The following is a 21,393-nucleotide window of genomic DNA, read 5'->3' on the forward strand; positions in this document are numbered from 1 at the left end:
TTTTTTTTTTTTTTTTTTTTTTTTTTTTTTTTTTTTTTTTTTTTTTTTTTTGAGACAAGGTCCCAAAACATACAGGCTTTTTTTGTTGTTTTGTTTTGAGACATTGTAATGTTAGCACAGGCTGTCTTTCAACTTGCAGTATAGATCAGGGTGACCTCAATTCCTGCCTCCACTTCCTAAATGTTGGGGTTAAAGGTGTATAATATGTCACTCCCTACTTGCCTATTTTTTAAAATTTTTGTATGCCCTGAAATATGCTAATGTTAATAGAACAGTTAACTCTAAATGTTGGGCTAGTGGCCGCTCTCCCCCCCCCCCCCGCCCCCCCCCCCCCCCCCCCCCATTTTCTTTACAAAAAAGGCTGTAATCTTCCTCTGCTAAGGCTGCACTGACAGTGTCACAGAGTAGATGACTCAGACAACAGAAGCCTATTTCTACAGTTTTGAAGACTGGAGCCCAAGATGAGGGTGTTGGCAGGGTTGCTTTTTCCTGAGTCCTCTCTCCTTGGCTCTCTATGTGTCTTAATAAGGCCTTTTCCCTGAGCATGCCTCCCCTGTGTAATTTTAATCTGTCCTTATAAGGATACCAGTTGTATTGGATAGGGTCCTCTTTAATATTATTGACCCTTTAAATGCTCTATTTTGCAAGTATAACCTGAACCCTAACCCAAACCCTGGCAAAAATGGGGGGGAGGGGTTTAATGCTTTTGTGGGGTTAGGATTTTCATAATATTATTAACACATTCCACTGTAGGCACTGGATGGTTTCCTGTTTGTGGTGAATCGAGATGGAAACATTGTATTTGTGTCAGAAAATGTCACACAGTATCTGCAGTACAAGCAGGAGGACCTGGTTAACACAAGTGTCTACAGCATCTTACATGAGCAAGACCGGAAGGATTTCCTTAAACACTTACCAAAATCTACAGGTGGGCTCTTTGTGTTTGGTTTGAGAGGAAGACAGGGTCCTACTGTGTGGTCCAGGCTAGCTTTGAATCTGTGGTCCTACCCGACTGTTTTGTTTGGTCCAGACTAGCTTTGAATCTATAATCATCTATTTTTGTCTTGTTGTCTCACATTGCTGGGATTATAGGTATGTGCTGCCATGCCTGACTACAGGCTTGCATATAAATATGTTTTCTAGATATATTTAATTTTTCTTAGTTATTTCTTAAGAGATTGGATGTGCTTTCTAGGAAGCCAGAAAATGAGACTTAATAAGTGATTGCCAGCAAAATTTTCAGTTTGGCCTCAGTGGACTCAAAATTTTCCATGGTGCCCAAATGTTCAGTGGGACTTGTGATGAGGCTGAACTTACTCAGATATCTTGGTACTGTCATTCTGAAATGTTAGGTGTCACCACATGGGAGTTGTGTAGTAAGAAAAGATAGCTGGACTCTGTTCTTCTGTTTATAGGTAAGGTCTCATGTATTGCCCAGGGTGTGCCACAGTCCTCTTTTTCAACCCCTTTAGTAGCTGGGCCAGCAGCTTGCCCTGCCACACTCACTTTATAGCCTGAGTTCTTAAAGATTTTACATATATATGAAAACCCTTACATGTATGTATGAATGTGACTGTATGCCATGTGTTACTGCATTGTCATGGGGGCCAGAAGAGGACATTATCTGAAGCAGGAGTTGAAGGTGCTTATGAGCTGCCTGACTCTGGTCCTCGGGAAGAGCCAACTGAGCCCTCTTAACCAGTGAGCCACCCTTGCAGCCCCTAGCTTGAATTTTAAAAAATTCTGTATATATAATGAAAATTTTCCTTGCATGCATGTATGTGCATGAGGTGTGCACCAAAGGCCAGCCAAGTGCATTAGATTCTGTGGAACTGGAGTTGTGGATGACTGTACCACCATGTGGGGTCTGGGAACTAAACCCAGGTCCTCTGCAAAGAGCAAGGCCCAATGCTAGCTTGAACTCTTGATAATTTTGACAGGGTTTTACTTGGTTTATAAAGAATAATTTCAATTTGTTTTCAAATTTTAATTTGTTTTTCAAAGTTAATGGAGTTTCTTGGACTAATGAGAACCAGAGACAAAAAAGCCATACGTTTAATTGTCGTATGTTGATGAAAACACACGACATTTTGGAAGACGTGAATGCCAGTCCCGAAACACGCCAGAGATATGAAACAATGCAGTGCTTTGCCCTGTCTCAGCCTCGCGCTATGCTGGAAGAAGGAGAAGGTGAGAGTCGGGTCCACTGTGCTGATCCTAACCTTTCTTACTGATGTTGTATCCCTTTAGTCACAGCTAAAGCCACTGTAATCCGACCTGGTGACCTTTCGTTGTAGACTTGCAGTGCTGTATGATCTGCGTGGCTCGCCGCGTGACTGCGCCATTCCCATCCAGTCCTGAGAGCTTTATTACCAGACATGACCTTTCCGGTAAGACCAGTCTTCCCTTGGATACGTTATAAATAAAGTGTTCTTATTCCTCTGGTTCTGCATGTGCATGAGTGTGTGCACTGCTGGTTCTGTGAGTTCACAAGTGTGTGCACTTTTGACAAGGTCGCTCTTCTTCCACCTGGGGCTCCCGGCATGGAACAGAGGTCCTCAGCAAGCACCTTACACACTGAGCTCCATTTCTCAGCCCGGCCTTACACGCTGGGCCTCGCCACCTAGGTCTCCTCCTGTGTGCTCAGAATGAATCTGGCTCTCTGTAGCTCCAGACAGACATTTCTATTTGTTATGTGATCTGTCGGAATCAGCCTCTTCTTGAGTGCTTGCTCTCTCACTTTCTGTGTCTCTCTGATTTGGCAGTCTTATTTTCTCCTCTAAGTAAACGCTAAGTATAGTCAAATACCCTTCCTAGCACCAGCGCATTATAAAAGGCTCATCTGGTGCAGAGGCGTGCTTCTTACCAGGAGCTTGCTTACAGCTAGTTGGAGAGCAGCCACCAGCTGTGTGTGAAGGACAAAGGCAGAGCTGAGATTGTCTCCTTTATGTCATTCTCAAATTCGAGTCAGTTACCCAGCAGCAGGCTCTTCTGGACAGGGTTAGAACCTTCTGTTTTTATCTTTAATAGGAAAGGTTGTCAATATAGATACAAACTCACTTAGATCTTCCATGAGGCCTGGCTTTGAAGACACAATCCGAAGATGTATCCAGAGGTTCTTCAGTCTGAATGATGGGCAGTCATGGTCCCAGAAGCGTCACTATCAAGAAGGTGAGGGAGGCATTTGGAGTTGATCTTGGTGCTGATGTTGATGGTGCTGTAAAGCACACACTGTGTGCTCAGCCCTTGTCCTGCTCTTTGGTGGTTGTGGGAGAGGGAGTGGTTTCTGAGTGTAGCTGTTCTATACTTTTGTGTATGTCCATGTAGTTTAACACAATTTTGTACTCGAAGCGTGATCCTCCTCGTCTGTTTCTGTCTGTGTTGGTCTAGTCTCAGATGCTAGTGACAGTGACAGTATGCTTCCCCCTCCATAGCTTACGTTCATGGCCATGCAGAGACCCCTGTGTATCGTTTCTCCTTGGCTGATGGAACTATTGTGAGTGCGCAGACAAAAAGCAAACTCTTCCGCAATCCTGTAACGAATGATCGTCACGGCTTCGTCTCGACCCACTTTCTTCAGAGGTGATGACACTAAAGCACCCTTGTCCCCACAATGCTTTGCTGTTGATTTGCAGGGAGAAAAGTCAGGGAAGCTGTTGGATTTTGTGAAGTGAATTTAGGTTCTTAAGAGTATGTAAGTTCTTTAAGGTCATATTTTTATTTAAAAATTAGTATTTTGCACTAAATAACTGCTTCCCAGGTGAGGCCAGGGTGTGTGTGTTGGGGGCTGAGGTGAGGGTGGTGGTGTCTGGGGGAGTAGTGGACTTGTTACCTCTCACTTCTAGTGTTACACTTACATTGCTTCCAGGGACTGGAGTTTGAATAGAAGGTAGACTACAAATGTAACTACTAGCTACTAAAAGGGAGTAATTACTGATATTATTAATGGTGAACAAACTGCATAGGAAGAGGTTCATTCATTGACTGTCGTAAGGCCAAGCCCCAGGTATGGTCGGCTGTAATGAGGCCTTGGAGGCTCCACAGCACATGGCTGTCAGAGCCACTCAGCGCTGATGTCACTCATTTAGATCTTGTGGCCCATTTAAAACTACTAGGGATGCAGCTTAGCTGGTAAAATGCCTTCCTTGCGTGATGCCCCAAGTTCAGTTCCCAGCACAGTATAAACTGAGTTTGGGAAAAACTCCTGTGGGTTTTCCCCAGGACTTGAGAGATAGAGGCAAAAAAATCTTCATAGTGACTTCGAAGCTCATCTCAAAACAAAGAACAAACAAATAAACAACAACCAACCAAAAAAAAGAAAACCAAAACAAACAAATACCATATTTGACATCTGGTGGTGTGACCTGTTACCCTAGCTACACGGGAGGCTGAGGCAGCAGCAGAATCTCAAGTTCTGGGCCTGGCTGAGTTAATGAACGAGTTCAAGGCTAGACTTGGTAACTTTGTGAGATGAGACCCTGTCTCAAAATATCAATGGGCTTTGGAATAGAGCTCAGTACTGGAGAGCTTGCTTAGGGAGCAGGAGACTCCGCATCTCCAGTATATATCAAAACAGGAAAAGGAGGGGCTAGAGAAATGGCTCAGTTACTAAGGACACCTGTTCTTGCAGAAGACCTGAGTCATAGCACCCATATGCTGACTCACAACTCTCTAACTCTGGTTCCAGGGGATCCAATGCCGCCTTCTGATCTCCACAGACAGTAGGCATGCATATGGCAAACACACACACATAGACAAAATACCAGCGCACACGAAATATATCTATAAGGTAGAAAAGCAAGGCAGAGTATTGCTGGGTTGGCTTGGTGTAGCCCCAAAATTGGGTTTCCTACTTGGTACTGGAGTGATTCCTAGTGTCAGCTCCTGGACAGCTCCTTCCTGCTCTCTTCCTTCCCTTGCTGGCTTTTAAAGGAAAACTTGTGTGTGTTTGTTTGCAGAGAACAGAATGGATACAGACCAAACCCAAATCCCGTAGGACAAGGCATCCGACCTCCTACAGCAGGGTGTGGCGTGAGCATGTCTCCAAATCAGAATGTACAGATGATGGGCAGCCGGACCTATGGGGTGCCAGACCCTAGCAACACAGGGCAGATGGGTGGAGCTAGGTACGGGGCTTCTAGTAGCGTAGCCTCACTGACGCCAGGACAAAGCCTACAGTCGCCATCTTCCTATCAGAACAGCAGCTATGGGCTCAGCATGAGCAGCCCCCCCCATGGCAGTCCCGGTCTCGGCCCCAACCAGCAGAACATCATGATTTCTCCGCGGAATCGTGGGAGCCCAAAGATGGCCTCCCACCAGTTCTCTCCTGCTGCAGGTATCCACAGTTGCAGTTTCCTTTGCTTCTCTTTTCTTTCCTCACCAGTGTCTTTGGTAATAGGAAAAGAGGTTGTGCCTGACCATCTCTCCCGACCTTTCTCCATATGCAGGTGCACACTCACCCATGGGACCTTCCGGCAACACAGGGAGCCACAGCTTTTCCAGCAGCTCCCTCAGTGCCTTGCAAGCCATCAGTGAAGGCGTGGGGACCTCTCTTTTATCTACTCTGTCCTCACCAGGCCCCAAACTGGATAATTCTCCCAATATGAATATAAGCCAGCCAAGTAAAGTGAGTGGTCAGGACTCTAAGAGCCCCCTAGGCTTATACTGTGAACAGAACCCAGTGGAGAGTTCGGTGTGTCAGTCAAACAGCAGAGATCACCCAAGTGACAAAGAAAGCAAGGAGAGCAGTGCGGAGGTGTCAGAGACACCCAGGGGACCCCTAGAAAGCAAAGGCCACAAGAAACTACTGCAGTTACTCACATGCTCCTCCGACGACCGAGGCCATTCCTCCTTGACCAACTCTCCCCTGGATCCAAACTGCAAAGACTCTTCTGTTAGTGTCACCAGCCCCTCTGGAGTGTCCTCCTCAACATCAGGGACAGTGTCTTCCACCTCCAATGTGCATGGGTCTCTGTTGCAAGAGAAACACCGGATTTTGCACAAGTTGCTGCAGAATGGCAACTCCCCAGCGGAGGTCGCCAAGATCACTGCAGAGGCCACTGGGAAGGACACTAGCAGCACTGCTTCCTGTGGAGAGGGGACAACCAGGCAGGAGCAGCTGAGTCCTAAGAAGAAGGAGAATAATGCCCTGCTTAGATACCTGCTGGACAGGGATGACCCCAGTGATGTGCTTGCCAAAGAGCTGCAGCCCCAGGCTGACAGTGGGGACAGTAAACTGAGTCAGTGCAGCTGCTCCACCAATCCCAGCTCCGGCCAAGAGAAAGACCCCAAAATTAAGACCGAGACGAGCGAGGAGGTAAGGTGCTCTCTGTTCCAGTCCATCATTGGCTTCTTCATTTCTGTGTTATAAACATTGCCTTGTTATACATTCCAGTTGTTTATAACAACATTATAAATGGGTAGTTTTTAATTGAAGGATAACCTTGAGGTTTCATTCACTATATAGTTACTGTGTATAGTTTGAGTGTGTGTGTGTGTTTGTGCGTGAGAGATAGTGAATGTGTGTGTGTGTGTGTGTGTGTATGTGTGTATATGAGAGAGAGAGACAGAGAGACAGTTTGTGTGTGTGAGGGGGTGGTGGGACTGAAGGTTGAACTCAAGGTGTCATGTTTGCTCCCCAAAGATCTTTACATGCCGAACCATTCTACTGGCCCTATAAATAAGTTTTTAGTGTCCAGTTAGAAGTATTTTCATGGAAGTGGCTACGTTGGAATAAGCAGTTTAGGTTGTTAAGGACACGGTAGATGTTATTGGGAAAAGTTTGAATTTATCAGCATCATTTCCCCCCCTCAAGAGTGAGAGTTCGCCGGGCCAGTGTTGGCACATGCCTTTAATCCCAGCACTTGGGAGGCAGAGGCAGGCGGATTTCTGAGTTCGAGGCCAGTCTGGTCTCACTCTTCTAGCAAGAACAAGAAAGACTAGTGTTTCATAGGATAGGGCTCAGACCTCTCTTCATCTTATCCAAGCAGGGCCCCTCGCTGTGTGCCTGTGAATACCTTGTTAAACACCACTTACCAATACATTTTCAGAAAAGTTACTCATAGATGGAGGTTTCTGCCAGCTAAGGATGAATCCTCCCTAGCCACCTGTCCTGGGAAATAGTGGCAGAGCAAAAAGTGCAGTGTGGGCCAGCAGAGCCCAGGGATTTATCGAAATGGCTAACCTTGCAGTGAAGGTGGAGATGGTGTGTGTGTGTGTGTGTGTGTGTGTGTGTGTGTGTGTCTCCCAAGACAGCAGCCTCTGTCCTGGGCATTGTTATCTCTTGTAATGGCTTATGGGTTGCTGCTGGGTTTGTTTGTTTGCTTGTGTTTTTCCAGAGCTGAGGACAGAGCTCAGGGCCTTGCGCTTGCTTGCTAGGCAATCGCTCTACCACTGAGCTAAATCCCCAACCCTTATTTTTGTTTTTGTTTGTTTGCTTGCTTTGTTGTTGACCTGTATTCTTTGGAAAGGGAGAGTCTCACTGTCTGTCTCTGGCTGTCCCGGAACTTAGTTTGCTGGGATTCAATTTGTGCACCACCACATAGTGGTTCTTTTTTTTTTTTTTTTTTTGGCTGATGCCTTGATAGCTGCATCTGGTGTTACATACAGAATAATTTAAAAGGTTCATTTTCAGGTATCGGGAGACCTGGATAATCTAGATGCCATTCTTGGAGATTTGACTAGTTCTGACTTCTACAACAATCCTACAAATGGCAGTCACCCAGGGGCCAAACAGCAGATGTTTGCAGGACCAAGTTCTCTGGGTGAGGAAAGCCAGAGTTTTTCTTTTTGGAAGGGTGAGGTTGGGTGGGGCTTTGTGAGGGGCCTAGGTTGCTCAGAGACATCCCAACGCTGGGGTGCAGATGCACCTCACTCAAGTTTCTCAGTACAGTTGCATGTTCGCTTCCACCACGACCAGGAAGCAGCTGTAGACCAGGCTGGCCTCGAACTCAGAAATCCGTCTGCCTCTGTCTTCAAGTGCTGGGATCACCATGCCTGGCTCAGTAATTATGATTCTTAGAGAACACATACCTGGGCCTTGGGGTAGACTTCTTCTTAAACATGGAGAATTAGGTTAAATGACCCAAACTGGATTAAACATGTCATTTTTGGTCCTTAAAGAAGGTCCTTGTATTTAACCCTGAGAGGTGCCTCTTCTCATTGTTTTGGTCTTTGCAGGAACCCTTCTCTCCCCCTTCTTTGTTTCTTTCTATCTTTTGCATCAGACTCCTCCCCTCCCCTCCCTTTCTTTGAGAAAGGGTAACCCTGGCCTTGAAATCATCAAGATTCATCTGCCTCTGCCTTCTGAGTGCTGGGACTAAAGGCATGGCCACCACACTTACTTACTTAATTCCCTCCCTCCTTCCTTCCTTCCTTCCTTCCTTCCTTCCTTCCTTCCTTCCTTCCTTCCTTCCTTCCTTCATTTTTTTGCAACAGGGTCTCATTATCTTTTTACTGTTTCTTAAACTGACTGGTCATATTAGTCAAAGAGGTTGGGAAGAAACTGTACACTTATGTGATTGGAAGGCAGCTTAACTTTTTGTTTTTATTGTAAAATTGTACGTAGAGAATCTACTTCATAAGTGCGTAGATGGAAGCATCTCTAGGAATTAAAAACATCTGTCCATTTTCTGTCTCCATCTCCCTCCTTCCTTTGTGTTGTTGGGCATCTGCCATCAGAGTCTCGTGCCTGTTGAACATGGCCTACTGAGCCTCAGTGCTCAGCCTGTGCCATGGCATTCGGAGATAGACATTGGACATGACCATATTCGGCTACAGCTGACTGCTAGCTAGCACTTTGGCCAACATACAGATTATTGTTTGTACTTTATTTGGAATTTGGATTTTTTCTTTTCTTTTTGACATAAATATTTATTTTGTAAAAGAAAATGGTAGTGTTTGTTTTTATGAGAAAGGCTTTTTGTGGGGGGCTTAGTGTTTGTTAGTTATACTAATGTGGCAAGCTTCTGTGTTTTTAACAGGTTTGCGAAGTCCACAGCCTGTGCAGTCTGTTCGTCCTCCGTATAACCGAGCGGCTTCTCTGGATAGCCCTGTGTCTGTTGGCTCAGGTCCGCCAGTGAAGAATGTCAGTGCTTTCCCTGGGTTACCAAAACAGCCCATACTGGCTGGGAATCCAAGAATGATGGATAGTCAGGAGAATTATGGTGCCAATATGGGTAGGTCATGTCTAAGTGTGGTCATTTCCTTAAACATTGAACTCAAGTAACAACCTTAATATTTTAATTTATTATTACTATATTTTTAATATAGGGCTCCTTCCATGGAACCATGGTGTCTTTTAAATATCCAGTTGGTTTAGACCACCTTTCTAACCTGTAACAAATATGTGGGAGGAGAGGCTTCTAGATACTGTCTTTGTAGGTGACCAGCCCTACTCTCAGGATGACAGTTCCGGCTACTGTCGTAAATAATGGTTCTCCCAGTGCACGAAGGGCTTTTGTGTTGTGTGTCGTGTCAGACCTGATGAGCCCTGCCTATCTTAGGACCAAGCAGAAATGTTCCTGTGCATCCGGCTTCCTCCTCCGGAGACTGGGGCTTAGCTAACTCAAGGGCCAGCAGAATGGAGCCTCTGGCATCAAGTCCCCTGGGAAGACCTGGAGCAGATTACAGTGCCGCTTTACCCAGACCTGCCATGGGGGGCTCTGTGCCTACCTTGCCACTTCGTTCTAATCGACTGCCAGGCACAAGACCAACGTTGCAGCAACAGCAGCAGCAGCAACAACAACAGCAGCAGCAACAGCAGCAGCAACAGCAGCAGCAGCAGCAGCAGATGCTTCAAATGAGTAAGCTGTCCCTTTCAATAAAAAAAATGGAAATTCCCTTTTTCGTTATAGGGGCAGGGTTGAACACAGGGTTTCTCTGTGTAGCACTGGCTGACCTGAAATTCATTCTGTAGACCAGGCTGACCTTGAGAACTCAGAGATCCACCTGCCTCTCTGCCTTGTGAGTGTTAAAATTAAAGGTGTGTGCTACCACCTGGCTGAAATTTTTGATTTGCTCCCCCAGGAACTGGTGAGATTCCCATGGGAATGGGAGTCAATCCCTATAGCCCAGCAGTGCCGTCTAACCAACCAGGTTCCTGGCCAGAGGGCATGCTATCTATGGAACAAGGTCCTCATGGGTCTCAAAATAGGTAGGGTTTTATTTTGGGATGTGGGAATGCTTGCACTGGATTTAAGAGTGTGGGCAGGAGCAACCCTGGGAGAGTATGGAGACACTGTTGACTTTTGCCATCTGCTGGTGCAGGAAGCAGAGACATCTGGAGGGTGGGAGGAGGCAGAACTACAGTCCAGCCTTCAAGACTTCCAAAAGGCTTCTTAGCAGTAATCTCCCATGCATTAGTAGCAGTTGGGAAAGACATGTTCTTACAGGTTTATAAGTGCTATTCAGATACTGTGCCTCAGTTTTTCTGGGGAAAAAAAATGTGTTTGAGTGTTTGACTTCATGTATGACTGTGCATCACATTTGTGCAGTGTCCAAGGAGGCCAGAAGAGGGCACCAGATCCCTGCCTGGAGCACATCTTGGGCCTTCTTGTGCTTGCTGAACTCACAACTGCTGAGCCATCTCTCCACTATCTTTTAAAATCATCTACAGCATTTCAGTAGTACAGATGGGAGCTGTTGTACTATCTTCTACTTTTTTTTTTTAAATGAAAGAAAAAGACTGGGACCTTATTCTACATTTTAGCTTTAATTTGTTTAATAAACTACCACTGAGAAATGTCCCAGCCATGTCTTCTTTTTAAAAATTCTGTGTTTATGCAGAGGCCAGAGGTCAGCTGAAACACATACATCTTATAGTGCATACTTCAGTGTCAGTGTGGGCATTGTATTACCGTCAGCATTTACCACTAAATAGGAGAGACGGGTGGGTGTGAGTTTGAGGCTAGACTCTCAGAAAACTTAAAAGCCTAACAAGCTCTTCATCAGAAGAACACTGGTTTGGTTTTTTGTGGTCCTGGGTGTAGAACATAGGACCTCACCAACTCGAACCGAGCTTCATTGGAGCTGACTCACGTCTCTCTCTAGGCCTCTTCTTAGAAACTCTCTGGATGATCTGCTTGGGCCACCTTCTAACGCAGAGGGCCAGAGTGACGAGAGAGCTCTGCTGGACCAGCTGCACACACTCCTGAGCAACACAGATGCCACAGGTCTGGAGGAGATCGACAGGGCCTTGGGGATTCCTGAGCTCGTGAATCAGGTGAGTAGTTGCAGTCGGTGTGAGAGCCGAAGAGCGTGGCAGTGAGTCTGTCTGCATATTCATGGAGACAAACACAGCTTAAACTTAGACTGTGTACCTTTGTGTCACTTGTGAGAAAGTGTGAGCATTTGTCCCTTGTTTTACTACAGCCAAAGAAAACATCTAATGAAAACACCAGTTTTAAGAAGGCTGCTTACTTGAATTGTTTAGTTTAACTTTATTTTATGATAATGGATCTTTGTTTGTATGTACGTCTGGTACATCTGTGCACTATATACATTTTAGTGCCCGCCTAGGCCAGAAGAGACTTTTGGATTCTTTGGGACTGAAATTAAGATGGCTGAGAGCCACCATGTGAGTTCTAGGAACAGACCCTAGCACCCACATCTCCGGCCCTAATAATAATTACCTAACTTTAAAGAAATTTAGATTTATTAACTTGACTTTATTATGTATGTGTTTTGCTTATGTGCATATGTGTGTATGTGCGCGCGCACACACACACACACATACACACACACACACACACAAAGCATGTGTGTGCTTGGTACCTGCAGATGTTAGAAAAGGGTATTAGCTCATTTGGGGCTGGATTTAAAGATGATTCTGAGCTAAAATGTGGGTTCTGGGACCTGGAACAGGGTCCTTGTCAAGAGCCCTCTCGGGCTGAAGAGATGACTCAGTGGTTAAGAGCACTGACTGCTCTTCCAGAGGTCCTGAGTTCAATTCCCAGCAACCACATGGTGGCTCACAGCCATCTGTAATGGGATCTGATGCCCTCTTCTGGTGTGTCTGAAGACAGCTATAATTGTACTCATACATGAAATAAATAAGAGGTGGCCCTCTCTTAGCCCCATCAAATGCTGCTTACTTTTATAACTTTTTCTTTAGTCTGGACCTAACCTGTTAGGTGTGCCCAGTGTGCTGGTGAGGCGGGCCATGGGTAAACAACATTTACAGTGGCAAATTAGATCATTGTCATCTCTTGCCTCTTTGTATACTCATCTCATGAAAATACACTTTCACAAGTTTATTTTGTTTTTCAGGAAAGACAGGATTTCTTCTCTGTGTAGCCTCCTGGCTGTCTGGAACTCTGTAGACCACGTGAGCGTAAGGGCCATTACTCAGAACCGTTGGTCAAATGAAGAAGCTCTATTTTCTTCCAGACAGTGCTATTTCTCTAAAGCAGGGCTTGAGAAAACAGCATTGGACGTAGGAGAAGGTGGGGTTTATGAGAGAGCCTCAAAACTTCAAGTCTAGGGGGTTTTCATTCTGTAGGAACTTGGCAGAACATTCAAAATTATTTGGCAGAGCATCTTATTAGGGCAAAGGTTAGGGGATAGGGTGTGGAACACGTCAAATTCCAGAAAATGGGTCAAGACATGGTTAAACCAAGGTTTTACAGAAAACAGAAATGAACTTATTTGGACCTTGTAACTGGATAGCTGGTCTATCACGTCAGGACCTTGTCACAGAAAGGAAAATGGCTTTGCTGTTTTTCTAGATGAGTAGTTTCAGTTTTTTCTCTCTCAGCTCCATTGTGTGGCTTAGGCAGATGACCACACAAATAACAGAGCATGTTTATTTAAAAAGATATTTAATATCATAGACTGGCTCTCACTATACTTCCTTGCAAGCTTGCTTATCTTGTCCTGTTTGCTGGCCACGCATCTGTGCTCTAGAGTTTTCTAATGAGGTTTGATTTTCTTGGTATGGTATGTGAGTGAGTTCAGGCTCAGCTGGCATGGCGGTTCAGGCTGAGCTATCTGGTTTCATGGAGGTGTAGAGCTCATGCCGGGTCTTGGCAGTGTTGATGTTGCCAGGCTGGCCATCTGCAGAGTGACACTCAGATGCTGGGCAATGCCCGCTGTGAGCATTGGCTGCACCTTCCTTCTTTGTGGTGGCTTGGCTTTAGCTTTATTTCCAGCTTAAGAATGTTGCCGGGCATGGTGGGGCACAGCTTTAGCTTCAGCAATGAGGAGGCTGCTCCCTTGAGTTCCAGGCCACCCGGGTCTACAAAGTTCTAGGACATCCAGGGCTACATAGAGAAATCCTGTCTTGAAAAATAAATCAAAACAGACTCCCCACCCCCAAACACACACACACACACAGACACACACACACACAAACGTCAAAAATTTCAAAATTGTGTTTAATACCCACAGTAATTTATAACAGTAAAATGCTGGGGAAATCTCAGAAGCGAGGTTGTTAACTGGGAAGCATTAAATGGTATCTAAGACATCTACAAAGACAGCCATAGGTGACAAGCGACACAGTGATCAGATAGTCTAGCAAGTACTGTTCTGTGGGCTGGCCCAAACTGGCAACATGCGTCAAGGTCTCCATGCAGGTGGAAGGCGAGAAGTAGCTTCACAGAGCCATCCTCTGACCTCCATGTGTGCACATGCCACAATAGGAAAAGCAAAGTGAAAGTGTTACGGGAGTTGTCAGGACAGTAGGTAGTGGTAGTACAGTGTCTGTGATCTAGACAGGAAATGTAGAACATGCTGAATAAAGAGCCCGGGGAACGGTGACACGGTCTACCGTGAGTGGCCAGCAGTGGCTACATGGGAGTCTCGGATATCTGGCTAAATTCTGCTTATACTGTATTTACCAGTGGGTTAGGTTGGGTCTCAGAACCTTCTAAATTCTTTACATTCTTTTTAGTAGTCTGCCCAAGAGAAGGGAGATGAATGCATGTTGTAGGGCCGTGGGTGTGGGGGAATAAAGGGAGTGGGAGAGAACCTGCATTCCGCCAGAGTTCCGTTGTGGGTGGGTGGATGCAGAGGACTGCTGCATGCTTTCCACGCGGTCCCGGGTGGCTGCCTGCCTGTGGGAAGCCACGGACCCCAGCCTGCAAGGGGTGTGGACAGGGGGGCAGTCTGAGGTCTCACGGAGGCCAGAGATAACAGGTTCTTAATCTCCCAGACGCCTCTGGACACCTCAGAGGAGCTGAGAACAAAGTGGGGGCCCCGTGGGTGGCTCGGCCAGCCTCAGGGCTGAAGGGAGGAGAGGACAGGGAGAGAGGGGGGACTGGGTGGTTCCCACGCAGGCAAGAGACCTTGGTCTGGTTCATGGCTAGAGCACAGGAAGGCCTTCTGGCGGGAGGTTAGACGCAGCTCTGTAGGGGAAAGCCTATCCCATCATTCAAGTATAGTGGGCCTTGATGAGCAGAGATGGTCTATGGTTTTATAGCTTTATTGTAGAAAGACAGAAAAGACAGAAAGAGGCTGGCCATGGTTATGTGGAGAGAAGGGGGAGAGGGATGGGGAGAAGAAGAGCTAGAGATGTGAGTAAGAAAGGTGAGAGCTTAAGAGAGAGTTGGGGCCAAGCAGCCCCTTGATCTTGTAGTTGTAGGGTAGCTGTGGGGAGAAGCACTCCTGGCTAATGTCAGGTAAGTGCAGTCTAGCTAGAATGCCAGGAGCTTGGGGCTTTGTGTGACTGATGGTCACAGAATTATGGAGCTGGGGGCTCTTTGGTGTCAGGCACCTGTCTCTGGGAACGTGGCTCACTGTTCTCTCCCTTGTAGAGTTTTCTACTGGGTCACCTGAGCAAGCCTCACTCAACCAAAACAGGCTGCCTTTCACAGTCCCACACATATAGTTTGCTTGTTCAACGCAAAGATGTTGTGTCTGGTGTGAGCAGGTTGGAATGATAAGATAGTAGAAGCATAAATACCGGTCACTGCAAGGGTCCACGGGAGTCATGGGAAGGGTCCTGGGAGTGGGCCTCGTAGACTAGAAGGATAGTGAGTAGTAGTGAGGAGGCGGGAGGAAGGAGTCCTGGGGAGATTGGAGGAAAGCTGCTTTTCTTTCTAGTGGGGAAGTGATTTCTTTTTTTTTTTTTTTTTTTAAGATTTATTTATTTATTATATGTAAGTACACTGTAGCTGTCTTCAGACACACTTTATTTATTATATGTAAGTACACTGTAGCTGTCTTCAGACACACCAGAAGAGGGAGTCAGATCTCATTACAGATGGTTGTGAGCCACCATGTGGTTGCTGGGATTTGAACTCTGGACCTTCGGAAGAGCAGTCGGGTGCTCTTACCCACTGAGCCATCTCACCAGCCCCAAATTCGTGATTTCTACTCTGCAGACTAAGTTTGAGTGCTGGGGACACCCAGATTCATTTGCATAAGCCAAGTGAGTTCAGAAATGTTGGGCAGAAAGCATACTTTGATAGCTAGTTATCCTCTGTGTCTGAGAGTACCCAGACAGGAAATACTGTGAGAGAAGAGGAAAACCTGAGAAGGAACTTCAGTGTACACTCGACCCTTATCCAAGCAAGGGAAGGCTGGAGTGGGAGAGCATAGGTGGCAGCAGAACTGCAGGACAGGCTGCTCACTGTGTTCTTGGTCTGGGGGCCTGGGAGAAGGCAGAGGCGCACAGTACACCCGACATTTCCTTCGGAACATGCTATCCGTTGCAGGTAGACCTGTTGAGGATCAGTGGTGAGTGACCACCTTTAGTGTCTGACTGGGGAATGCACTCAGAGATGGAGATCTGCAGAGGTGCTTTTCCTGGCTGACCTTTTATTACCTAAATTATCTCTTGCTATTCACAAATTATGGGAGAACAGCAGATTTGTAAAGTTTTAATTTACTTTATTTTGTGTGTGTCTGTGCATATTGCATGCACATTGCAGACATGGAGCTCAGAGGACCACCTCTGGGAGTCAACTGTCAGCATTTGTGGCAGAGGCATCGAGTGGCACTGAGTCATTTCACCAGCCCTAAAATGTGTGTGTGTGTGTGTGTGTGTGTGTGTGTGTATGTAAGGGTTCTTAGGGTATAGAGCTCTGGTTTTGAGCCAATACTTCAGGTATTATAGCTACCAAAAAGGCCAAGAGCGTACATGTATGCATGCACTTAAAATGCCCTGCTATGCACGTGGAGACAGAGGACAACTTTCAGGAGTCTATTAATCCACTGTGTGGGAGCCACGGATTGAACTCAGGCAGCAGGCACCTTTACTTGTTTAGCCACCTGGACAGCCCATAATTTATGTTAGTTCCACTACATAGTTATTTATTACTAAAAATTAAAATAATACACTGGTTTTCTTTTGATGTTTGAAAACCAGGGAATCTAATTACCTACATTCATTACTACATTTCAACCAAATCACCATTCATTTTCTCCCATCCTTTTGAGACTTGGCTGTCCCAATCTACAGACATGAGTTCTGAACTACACAGGAGTACACAAGACACACACTGATGCTTCTTTGAGTTAAGTCAAAGAGTGGAAAAAGTCATTTACAAATACTCATACGACTCTGACTCCCCATAAATTATTGTTGAGAAAGTAGGACGAAATTCTCTAACCCTCTTTTTCATCCCCCCAAAAAGGCAAGAAGAAAGGGACATTACAGAATGCTTGCTGTAGTGTGTCCTAGCATAGAGAATATTGATATACTCAGTTTTCTCAGCCTTCTTACATTGCCAGTAAGAAGGAACTGTGTAAGATTAACAGTTGAATGGACTCTTGGTCAAAATTATCCCCCACTGTAGCATTTTTAAGGAGGCTCCATCTGTGACCATGCTGTTCATGGCCACAGACTTGCTCTTCTCGGATCATCTGTGGCTGATGTCTGTGTACTGCCCGCTGCTTAGGAGGCTTTGTCTGCTGTTCTCTCTCAGCTGACGACCATGTCTTCACTTACTCCCTTCCACACACTGGGGGAGCCCCCTCTGCTCTCCCAGAGGTCCTCCTAAGTGGGAAGGAAACCCTGTTCTAGGAATAAGAGAAAAGGTGTGAATGTCTTTACTCACGCTTCTGGATTTGAACTCTCAGTCTTGTTGGGGGTGAGGGGAAAATTTAGGACAACTGAGTAGATTTGGGGGAAAAGGGTTAAGGTTGGATGCTACCTAGTTGTGATAGGTTCAAAAACTAGTTCCAAAGTATCCCAGAAAAAATTGTGTCGTTCTAGGCTAGGCATGGTGGTGCATGCCTTTTATACCAGCTTTTGGGAGGCAGGTGGATCTCAGAGTTTGAGGCCAGCCTGGTTTACTGAATTAATTCCATAACAGACAGGGCTACACAGAGAGACCCTATCTCCAAACAAATAAAACAAAAGAACCCAACAAAACAAAGCAAACACACAAACAAGTTGTAGTCTTTTAAGACACCAAAGCCCCAAATGCCACTGAGCCATGGTGAAGGATGCCAACCTGAGAACCTGAGTGTGTGCTGCCCACTGTGATTTTCATTTATCTCTGATTGGTTTGAGAGGTGTGTGTGTGTGTGTGTGTGTGTGTGTGTGTGTGTTTGTGTTTGTGTTTGTAAGGGTTCTTAGTGTATAGAGCTGGTTTTGAGCCAATAGTATCTCTTCAGGTATTAGACACATTATAGCTACCAAAAAGGCCAAGAGCCGGGCATGGTGGCTCACGCCTTTAATCCCAGCACTCGGGAGGCAGAGGCAGGCCGATTTCTGAGTTCGAGGACAGCCTGGTCTACAGAGTGAGTTCCAGGACAGCCAGAGCTACACAGAGAAACCCTGTCTCGAAAAACCAAGAAAAAAAGGCCGAGTGTGTGTGAGTGCTGTGTGCATGCAAGGACTCCCATCCTGCAGAGAGCGTGTGTGGTATGTTTTGTGTTTCTGTGCAGCTTCAGGCTTCTGGGTTCTGAGCCACCACTGGTCACATGTACTGATTTACATTTTTTCCCTTGTTTGCAGCATTTGCTTTTGGTTGCTTCCTCAGGTGTAGCTAACCATTCCTTTGTGTTTGATGTTTAAGGGACAAGCTTTGGAGTCCAAACAGGATGTTTTCCAAGGCCAAGAAGCAGCAGTGATGATGGATCAGAAGGCTGCATTATATGGACAGACGTACCCAGCTCAGGGTCCTCCCCTTCAAGGAGGCTTTAACCTTCAGGGACAGTCACCATCGTTTAACTCTATGATGGGTCAGATTAGCCAGCAAGGCAGCTTTCCTCTGCAAGGCATGCATCCTAGAGCCGGCCTCGTGAGACCAAGGACCAACACCCCAAAGCAGCTGAGAATGCAGCTTCAGCAGAGGCTGCAGGGCCAGCAGGTAAGCCCGGGCTGTCAGGGGCTCTTAGGCTGTGCTCTCCATGGCCCTTGCCACCGGCTCTCCACTCTTTGCTTTCACTTCTCTGTAAGATTTTGTTTGTGCAGACAGTTCCTTGATAAGGAGTGTGTATTAAACTTGGGTATCTTTCTATATGTGTATTCTTTGTTATAACATTAGCAGTGGCAAAATGGCTCAGTGGGTAAATGTACTTTCCAGGCAAGCCAGTTTAATTCTTAGAGCCTTGCTTAGTGCATGCTGTTAATCCTAGCACTTGAGAGGCAGAAGCACAGGTCTCTGTGAGTTCCATGGGTCAGCCTGGTCTACAGAGTGAGTTCCAGGCCAGTTAGGACCACACAGTGAGCTGTTTTACACAGGACAGGACAGCAGGAGGAGCAGCATGTCTTGATGGCCCTTGGAAGGCATTTCCTCAGCTTTTTGTTTTAAAGACAAGATCTTGATGATTGTCTAGGCGACAGGCCTTGAAGAATGTGTAACCACTTCTGTCTCAACCTCTCATACCGGGATTGCAGGCATGTGTTAGCACTCTTGTTGACTCAGTATTTTAATGGAAACCACTTCTTGATGCACTTTGGGGCTGGAGGCATGCTCAGTGGTTAAGAACACTTGTTGCTCTTGCAGAGGATCAGTGTTCAGTTCCTGGCACCTACTGTGGGCAACTGACAGTCTAACCTCAGTTCTAGGGAATCCACACCGTCCTCTTTCCTTAATCTGCAGTTGCTTTAAAGCATAATTGTATGGTTGCACAGGCTGTAAGTGCTGGTGAGTGTGCTTGTTACCAACGGTGGCAGTGAGTCAGCTGAGTAGGAGAGCCCAGGAAGCCAGGCTATGGCAGCCTCTGCAGTGGGCTCAGAACTGGGGAAGCTCTGTGCCTGTGCGCACGGTACTATCTTATAGCTTAGTCCTCCTTTCTATTAAATGCTCACTAGTGTCTGACCAAGTCAGGGTAGTAGTTTGCTTGTCTGAACAACAGTCCCTGGAGACACTTGACACTGCAGTCCTGCTGCAGTTGTTTAAGCTGCATAGTTGTTGTTTGTGCCAAAAAGCCTTACACCGAGGCAGGGAATTGTCACCAATGTCGCTGTCCTGGAACTCTGTCCTGCTTGGCTTTGAATTTTTTTTCTATTTTTTTTTAAGGTTTCCTGTATTTTTAAGAGTGTCTGTGCAGTTCGTGTCTGCACGCGCGCATACACACACACACACACACACACACACACACACACACACACACGCCTGCAGAGGCCAGAGGTATGAGTTGCACTAGAACTGGGGCAGTGGTGACTGAGCCACCATGTAGGTGCTGGGAAAGGAATCTGGTCCAGTGAATGAACTGTGCACGCTCTCGGCTGTAGAGCCATCTTCCTTCTGCAGGATGGAAATGTACCAATTCAGTTGAAATTGGTACATTCAGTTCATGTACCTCTCCAGACCCACCCTGGCTTGGTGGGTCTGGAGAGGTCTCACTGGGTGGGGTAGTGTGAAGCTGACTGGGGCTCACTAACCGCTCCACTTGACCTACTAAGCCAACTCTGTTCAGTTTTTAAATCAGAGCCGGCAGGCACTTGAAATGAAAATGGAGAACCCCGCGGGCACTGCTGTGATGAGGCCCATGATGCCCCAGGTACGTTCCCTGCAGAGAAGGGGCCAGTCCAGGCGGGACCCATGCCCGGCTTGGCCTTAGCTGTGCCTGTTAAATAATTCTGAAGTTTTTGTAAGAATTGCTGTCACACTGTCCATATATATATATATATCTATATATAATGTTTATGAGTGTGCTATCTGCATGGATGTCTATCATGTGGAGGCCAGAAAAGGACATGAGATCTCCTGGACCTGGAGGTACAGATGGTTGTGAGCAGCCTTGTGGGTGTGGGAACTGAGCCATGTCTCCAGCCCCTATACTTGGTCTTTCACTCTCACTCTGCTTTGTCTGTGATGAGGGCTGGAGAGAAGTGGCTACTTGATTACAACCATCAGTAAACTCACCCAGATTGATTCCCTTTGTGATGAGCTGCTGTGTTGTAAGATAACCGCCTAGTGTTTTGGGATTGTGGGAATGCCTCTGACCCTGGACAGGAAGGACGCTCACTGGGCAGTGTTTGGAAGCCACGGGTGTAAAGAACTGCTTGTGTATACTACCCTTTAGTTACAGAGAAGGCACTCTGTTCTTTCTCGTCCATAGCTGGTGTATCGTGAGATGCTATGAAATGAAGTTAATTGTGTGTCTCTTGGCTACCAGCAGGCTTTCTTTAATGCCCAAATGGCTGCCCAGCAGAAACGAGAGCTGATGAGCCATCACCTGCAGCAGCAGAGGATGGCGATGATGATGTCACAGCCACAGCCTCAGGCCTTCAGCCCACCTCCCAACGTCACCGCCTCCCCCAGCATGGATGGGGTTTTGGCAGGTTCAGCAATGCCGCAAGCCCCTCCACAACAGTTTCCATATCCAGCAAATTACGGTAAACCTGGCAGATTGTGCCCCACTCAAAGTAGGGTTAGTAAGGCCACAAGCTGTGCCAGTTCCGTTGCGTGTGAAAACAAAGTACTGCTCACTCCATCTTGTTTGTCAGGAAAACTGTCTGGTGGAGCCGCAGGAAGCTGGAGTGTGCTGTAGAAGCAGGGAGTGTGTGTTCCCACAGCTGGACTTTTTTTTTTTAGCCCCCGCAAACACCTCATCCCCTTATTTGTAAAAGATCACATAAACCTTCCTCTTGCCTGTTCTTCATATCCCATGTGATATCTCTGGACACTCAAGCTTGAGGGGCAGATCCCAGTATGGGCTTCACCATCCCTTTTTTCTCGGTGACTGGGGCACTTACTGTGATTATACTAAGCAGGCTGTGCTTCAGGCCCGCCTTTGGGGAGGTTCTGGGCTAGAGATGTGTTGTTAGAGAGTGTAGCCCTGCCCGCCACGGTGCCCTGGACGGCATTTTTCTTACTAAATTGATGACTTTGTCATCTCAGTGAGAAGCAAGAACGACAGAGCATGACAGAGCATCGGCGTGGAGCCTTTTCTGTCCTTCCTTCTCCATCTTTGGTGATTCTAGGATGCCACGAGAGTCTACAGATGTTGCATTTGAACACTGATTTCTCTCCATTTCTTTTTTTTTTTTTT

At 46.5% G+C, this 21,393-nt stretch overlaps 1 protein-coding gene across 5 annotated transcripts in view; it reads left to right on the top strand.

Annotated features, from left to right (window-relative positions):
* The window catches only part of Ncoa3 (nuclear receptor coactivator 3), an 82,478-nt gene that overhangs the window by 56,831 nt on the left and 4,254 nt on the right, over window positions 1-21,393 (top strand). The window contains exons 6-20 of one of the 5 annotated variants that reach the window (XM_021185535.2): window positions 754-928; window positions 2,005-2,190; window positions 2,298-2,390; window positions 3,031-3,171; window positions 3,435-3,582; window positions 4,959-5,335; window positions 5,448-6,316; window positions 7,634-7,763; window positions 8,982-9,176; window positions 9,504-9,803; window positions 10,027-10,153; window positions 11,050-11,221; window positions 17,967-18,260; window positions 19,816-19,899; window positions 20,518-20,737. In XM_021185535.2, coding sequence (XP_021041194.1) covers window positions 754-928; window positions 2,005-2,190; window positions 2,298-2,390; window positions 3,031-3,171; window positions 3,435-3,582; window positions 4,959-5,335; window positions 5,448-6,316; window positions 7,634-7,763; window positions 8,982-9,176; window positions 9,504-9,803; window positions 10,027-10,153; window positions 11,050-11,221; window positions 17,967-18,260; window positions 19,816-19,899; window positions 20,518-20,737 — 3,511 coding nt within the window. The remainder of the gene's footprint in view (window positions 1-753; window positions 929-2,004; window positions 2,191-2,297; window positions 2,391-3,030; window positions 3,172-3,434; window positions 3,583-4,958; window positions 5,336-5,447; window positions 6,317-7,633; window positions 7,764-8,981; window positions 9,177-9,503; window positions 9,804-10,026; window positions 10,154-11,049; window positions 11,222-17,966; window positions 18,261-19,815; window positions 19,900-20,517; window positions 20,738-21,393) is intronic. The other 4 variants (XM_021185545.2, XM_029471976.1, XM_029471980.1 and 1 more) reach the window with 4 other exon arrangements.

The sequence above is a fragment of the Mus caroli genome, chromosome 2 (assembly GCF_900094665.2).
Source record: "Mus caroli chromosome 2, CAROLI_EIJ_v1.1, whole genome shotgun sequence".
NCBI lineage: Eukaryota > Metazoa > Chordata > Mammalia > Rodentia > Muridae > Mus > Mus caroli.